The sequence below is a fragment of the Barbus barbus genome (assembly GCF_936440315.1).
Source record: "Barbus barbus genome assembly, chromosome: 4".
Taxonomy (NCBI): Eukaryota; Metazoa; Chordata; class Actinopteri; order Cypriniformes; family Cyprinidae; genus Barbus; species Barbus barbus.
The window spans coordinates 33,783,806-33,790,206 of record NC_136732.1 but is presented as its reverse complement, the minus strand read 5'-3'; the positions used below and the strand labels follow the sequence as shown (position 1 = coordinate 33,790,206).

The 6,401-nt window shown below is 37.5% G+C and overlaps 1 protein-coding gene across 1 annotated transcript; it reads left to right on the top strand.

Annotated features, from left to right (window-relative positions):
• Window positions 1-2,231: 2,231 nt before the first annotated feature.
• LOC306868979 (uncharacterized protein) lies at window positions 2,232-6,138 on the top strand. The gene is made up of 4 exons (XM_079415491.1): window positions 2,232-3,002; window positions 3,471-3,612; window positions 3,777-3,901; window positions 5,234-6,138. The coding sequence occupies exons 1-4, from the start codon at window positions 2,838-2,840 to the stop codon at window positions 5,561-5,563; spliced, it is 762 nt and encodes a 253-aa protein (XP_079271617.1). The 5' UTR covers window positions 2,232-2,837; the 3' UTR covers window positions 5,564-6,138.
• The last annotated feature ends 263 nt before the right edge of the window (window positions 6,139-6,401 follow it).

Genomic DNA, 6,401 nt, shown 5'->3' with positions numbered 1-6,401 from the left:
GCATCAATGCGGCGTGGCATGGAGGCAATCAGCCTGTGGCACTGCTCAGGTGGTATGGAAGCCCAGGTTGCTTTGATAGTGGCCTCCAGGTCATCTGCATTGTTGGGTCTGGTGTCTCTCATCTTCCTCTTGATAATACCCCAGATTCTCTATGGGGTTCAGGTCAGGCAAGTTCAATCAAGCACAGTAACACCATGGTCATTGAACCAGCTTTTGGTACCTTTGGCAGTGTGGACAGGTGCCAAGTCCTGCTGGAAAATGAAATCAGCATCTCCATAAAGCTTGTCAGCAGAAGGAAGCATGAAGTGCTCTAAAATGTCCTGGTAGATGGCTGTGTTGACTGTGGACTTCAGAAAACACAGTGGACCAACACCAGCAGATGACATGGCAGCCCAAATCATCACTGACTGTGGAAACTTCACACTGGACTTCAAGCAACATGGATTCTGTGCCTCTCCACTCTTCCTCCAGACTCTGGGACCTTGATTTCCAAATTAAATGCTAAATTTACTTTCATCTGAAAAGAGGACTTTGGACCACTGAGCAACAGTCCAGTTCTTTTTCTCCACAGCCCAGGTAAGACGCTTCTGACGTTGTCTCTGGTTCAGAAGTGGCTTGGTAGCCCTTTTCCTGAAGACGTCTGAGCTGGTGACTCTTGATGCACTGACTCCAGCTTCAGTCCACTCCTTGTGAAGCTCTCCCAAGTGTTTGAATCAGCTTTGCTTGACAGTATTCTAAAGCGTGCGGTCATCCCTGTTGCTTGTGCACCTTTTCCTACCCAAATTCTTCCTTCCAGTCAACTTTGCATTTAATATGCTTTGATACAGCACTCTGTGAACAGCCACACCTTTCAGTAATGACCCTCTGTGACTTACCCTCTTTGTGGAGGGCGTCAATGTTCGTCTTCTGGATCATTGCCAAGTCAGCAGTCTTCTCCATTATTGTGGTTTCAAAGAACAAGAGATACCCGTAATTTATACTGTAGGGATGGTCATTAATTGAAACTCAAATGTAAATATTGTAATATTTTGAGATACTGATTTTTGACTTTCATGAGCTGTAAGCTCTAATCATCAAAACTAAAACAAAATAACTTTTGAAATGTTTTACTTTACATGCAATGAATCTAAAAATATATGAAAGTTTCACTTTTTGAAATAACTTGCAAGAAAAAAAAAACTTTTTCACGATATGCTAATTTTTTTAGATGTACCTGTGTGTGTGTGTGTGTGTGTGTGTGTATATATATATATATATATATATATATATATATATATATATATATATATATATATATTCAAGTTTGTCCAGTGTAGGAAACAAATCCCACAAAAAACAGACAAAGACTTTTTTAAAAGCCTATTTTAATTTGAAGGCTTTCTTTCATTTGTCTGAGTGCTCTCTCTTTTCCTCCTCATATTGTCTCTGCTAATTGTACAGAATCCGAGGCAAGATAAACAGACACACATTACAGCGAAAACTGACTGCGCACATTGTTGACTGAATAATTATTGGAGGCTGATGCTAATGTTAGTAGGCCTACTAATTAACATTTTGCATTTAATTGCTGCTGTTGTATGCTTTTGCTGACCTGTTAGGAATAGTTCATCCAGAAGTGAAAATTCTATCATCATTTACTCGTTTTGTTCCAAACCCGTATGACTTTATGAAACACAAGAGAAGAATGTTGAGGCTGCTCTTTTATGAACAATGAGAATGAAAAGTGAACGGTGAAAGTGAACCATTCAATCTCCAAAAAAAATTAGGCTAATCTAATTTTGGAACAAAAATTAAAGTTTCAATTTTGGGTTAGATGCTAATGTAAGTGTTCTTGTTTAGCTCATCACTCTCAAAAAGGATGTGTTAATTAATAACACATTTTTTGTGTTATGGCTATTTTAACACATTTTGTGTAATTTTAAGTTGATCATGTGTAAGAGAGAGAGAGAGAGAGAAAGAGAGAAACAACACAGTGTGTCCAACACAACATGTGTTAACTATCATCCAATCACATTGCTGCTACGTCACTCCGCAAGCCGTTAAGCAATTTCGCGCCTCTATCTCCATCCATGGGTGACTTGGATGCACATGTCAGGTATTTGGATTTATTATTTTTAATTATTAGAAACTGTCATATATATGTTTAATGTGAATTTTTTAGACGGTCAAATGTGCGTTTAGTTAGCAGCCTCTAGTCGTGCATACGGGTATTTTCGGTAGTCACGAGAGGCGGTGTTGAACAGGGCGAAAACGGCGTCAGATAGTTAATGCTTCACACATTATTATTTCTTTACATTTTGGTAAGTTTGTTCCTCGCTTTCTGGAGAGAACTTATTTTTAACGAGTTTTATGTTTTTCTTTGCTTGATTTGTTGCCAATTATATGACGTCCGATAAAACGCTGCGGCCATGGCAGGATTGTCGTTAATGAGTTTGACAAAGCGGTAGCTGCTAGCAGCTAGCAGCTAACTCTTATCACTTTCACTGCTATCCGTCGCCTTTCTTTCATTAAACAACATAATGTATTGATGTCTTGTTAAATGTCTTTAAATAATACTATGATGTATTACTGTAACGTTTAACATTTGATTGACTTCGACATTCGCATGTCTTTATCTCAAAAAGGATGTGTTTAGGTTTATATCTTGAAGGTTTATCTAGCTTTTGTTAGCTGTTTTTGTAATAAATATTCATTATAACACTGTTTGTTAACTACATTTTACATTATGAATGTATGTGTAATCAGTATATGTATATAACAGATTGGTGTTTTTCTTTGCCTTTTTTACTTTGGATATAACATATGCTGAAGGGGAGGAGGACTCCACTCAGGAGTGGATGACTGTGATCAAAAGGATGAAACCATCTCCAGAAAACCTCAATACCATCAAATTGGGCATGGAGAAAACATACAGTAATCGCAGGTTATGGATTGCAAACACGTCCCCAACAGTGCAAGAGATTTTTGAACAATATCCTCGATTTGTAGACATGCCATACTTGGTAAGAACATCTTGTGTTTTGCATCTTGTGTTTTGTGTTTTTTTCTTCTAGCTAGGTATAAATAGACTTGTCAGTACAGGGACAAGGCTGCTAAATATTAACATTTAAAGTCCAAATGAATTCAAAATGTTTTTTTTATATACTTTGTTAGTGCACATTACTAATCTTGTGATGAAAAATTCTATGCAATTTAATTAAAATAAAGTATAAAATAAAATAAAGTCCTTTAAACATCCTTTAACCACTCCCCTCCAACCATCAGTCTGCTGCAAGCTAGAGATTGTAAGGTGCACTGAAATCAAGCTCCACCATTTATTTTACTTCAATCAGTTTAATTCAAATCATAAAACTGAAGTATAGTAGTTTTTTTTTTACTGTTATGATTGCATAAACTTAGATTTGATCATTTGTGAACATACTGAGAAAACACGGTAGTGTTGTAATTGTGTATTGTATCCTATGTTGTAGCTTGACACTGAGTTTGGAAAAATGTTTCCTGGGAAGGCTGACCTCTTTCTTCGAAAATGGGAAGGAAATATTGTTCCGAAGTTGCAAAAGATGTCCACAGTGAAAGATCCTCTGGTCATGCCAACTGATAATGAGAGTGAAGGTAGGCTACTTTGCTTGTTCTGTCAAACCGTTGTTTTTCTTTCAGTGGACACCATTAGTTTTACTAGTTCTCTGAAGGCAAAGTTGGAGATCAAAGTCTGCCATTATTTCAGCCATTTGAAAAATGCCATTATATTTTGTGTTTTTTTTTTTATTATACTACAGAGTCATGTTACAGAGCTCTTCAAATTCTTACTACACTGCTGCCCCCCACTGCGTCCGGAAGGAGCAAAGGTTGGGCCAAATGCAGTACAAAGTCAGCCCTTTCTTACCTCTTGGACATTAAGCCGGTAAGCAGCTTGATTGCCCTAATATGTTTATGTTTTAGTTTGTTAGTTTTCTGTGCAAGCACTTTGTGATGTTACTTAATTACATGACTCTCTAATTTACATAAAACTATACTGTTTTCATTTTGTTTTCTTTTAGGGATGCACAATATTAGGTTTTTGTCAGTATTTTTTAGCTCACTTTGGCTAAGTATCTTAAGGTTATTTGTGCATTTTACTTTTTATTTTGTTATAAATAGACCAACAGCGGCCACTAAACAAAAAAAAAAACGTCTTACCGAATGAACATTAGTACCAAAGGGAGGCTGTTGTCACTGCACGCTATCACACTAAACACATCATTCTGTATGTGCATTCTCAAATGAAATGCAGTGATACAAAACAGTGAAGTGATAATATTGTGCATTCCTATTTTCTTTTGAACATAAATAAGAAAATATCCCTGGCCTTCAGTTCAATGAATGCAAATGAATTAAAGAGATAGTTCATCCAAAAAAGTTTTATTACTTAGTCAGTAATTATTCACCCTCATGTCGTTCCAAACCCGTAACACCTTCATTCAACTTTGCAAACACAAATTAAGATATTTTTGATGAAATTCAAAAGCTTTCGGACCCTCCATAAACAGCAACACACCTGAAATGTTCCCAAGCACAGAAATGTAGGATATAGGTAAAAGAGTCCATGTGACATCAGGGGTTCAGTTGTGCTGATATGAAGCTATGATACATTTGTGCTCAAAGAAAACAAAAATAACAGCTTTATTCAACAACTCTTCTCTTTATCATCTGCCGTGGTGTGCTGCAGTTTTGGAGAGAGTATCACGACGTATGCACAGGCTTTCCTGTCCATGTAAACAAAGCACTCGTCGTGTTTTGTTTATGAGCAGAGGACAGCAAATGCATGCCTTGTTTACATCAAGCGGAAGCAAGTACATGCGTCATGATACTCTCTTCACAATGGCGGCATACAGGCAGCAGATGGAATGAGGAGGAAAAAGTTGTTGAATTTGTAAAATTACAGATGAATCACTGATGTCACAGACAATTTTACTGATGTCCTTTCTACGTTTCTGCATTTGGGAACATTTCAGTTTTGTGTCAGTTTTGTTTCTGTTGCTGTTTATGAAGAGTCAGACAGTTCTCAGATTTCATCAAAAATATCTTAATTTGTGTTCCGAAGATAATAGAAGGTCTTACGGTTTTGGAACGACATGAGGGTGAGTAATTACTGACAGAATTCAAATTTTTGGGTGAACTATCCCTTTAAGAAAACCTTCAGTCACTTGAATTGTTTTAATAATAGCTTTTAAAAAATGTACTTTTATGTTTACAGGCTGGAACCAGCATCTCCAGCCTCCTGGATCATTCCCAGACAATGGTGGAAAACCATCAACCCCACATTGTCTGTTTAGGAGCCCGCAGTTCTACAGCGCAATACATCATTGTGGCCGAGAATGACAAAGTCACCATTCCACTCAACGATAACAGTCTGACGTGTGCCATTGACAAGCTGTTCAAAACGTATTGGGTTTGCAATGTACAATATCCTGTCCAACTTACATCGGTCTTTAATTTCCTTGAAAATGTATATGACATTCCTTTCTCTGGTGGGAAGAGATCCAAAGTTGTGGAGCTTATTTCGAAGCTTCAAGCACTATCCTAAATTGTACCACCATGTACATATGTCCAAGGTGTAAAAAATCAACTTCAAAAGACGTCCGGAAACTCATAATTCATCTTGGGCATGTCCATGCACTTTCTGATGGACAGGATTATACAATTGTTTGTAGTCAAAACAATTGCCAACGAACATACCATAACTTCAATTCTTATACTAAACATCTCAATAGAGAGCATGCTCAGGTTGCAAACCCATTACATTTAGAACAAGACCGTGACACCAGCACGAGTGAGGACTTTCCAGCTCCATCTTGCTCTGCTGCTGTTGATATTCCAGAAACTAATTTTGATGGCTCCAGTACTTGCAGCACCTCTGACTACCAAAGCTGTGCAGCAGCATTTGTTGCAAAAATGTACTCCTCTTCAAATTGTACTCTGACTGATGTGCAAAGAAGCATCACATGCACAAAAGAACTGCTCTGCGAAACCCTGGACTGTTTGCAAGAGAAAACCACATCTCTGCTTAATCGTTACTCTATACCCAGTGATGAATTGCAGACTTTGATGGATGAATTTGAAAGAGGACGACATATGTTTGAGGAAGTTGATACCCCCTACAAAATGACCAAATATTTTGCAGCAAACCACTCATCAAGCCAATAGAAATCTTCCTTGGAAACAGAGGTGATACTGCAAGAAAGCAAGGTACATTAACTCAAGTGTTAATAGCAGATACATGTCAGTACATATCTATTATTGATACTCTGAAGTTTCTTTTTGACAATGAACAAATGCAAAAGCTCTTTGTGGATTCAACCGAAAGTGACGACAAATTGCGTGATTACTGTGATGGCTCACATTTTAGAAATCACAAATTGTAC

Excerpts from the sequence above, each read along its gene's own strand:
- LOC306868979 (XM_079415491.1), top strand. The coding sequence starts at position 2,838 with ATGACTGTGATCAAAAGGATGAAACCATCTCCAGAAAACCTCAATACC. Across the intron at positions 3,613-3,776 it reads AACTGATAATGAGAGTGAAG|AGTCATGTTACAGAGCTCTT; the intron begins GTAGGCTACTTT and ends ATTATACTACAG. Across the intron at positions 3,902-5,233 it reads ACCTCTTGGACATTAAGCCG|GCTGGAACCAGCATCTCCAG; the intron begins GTAAGCAGCTTG and ends TTATGTTTACAG.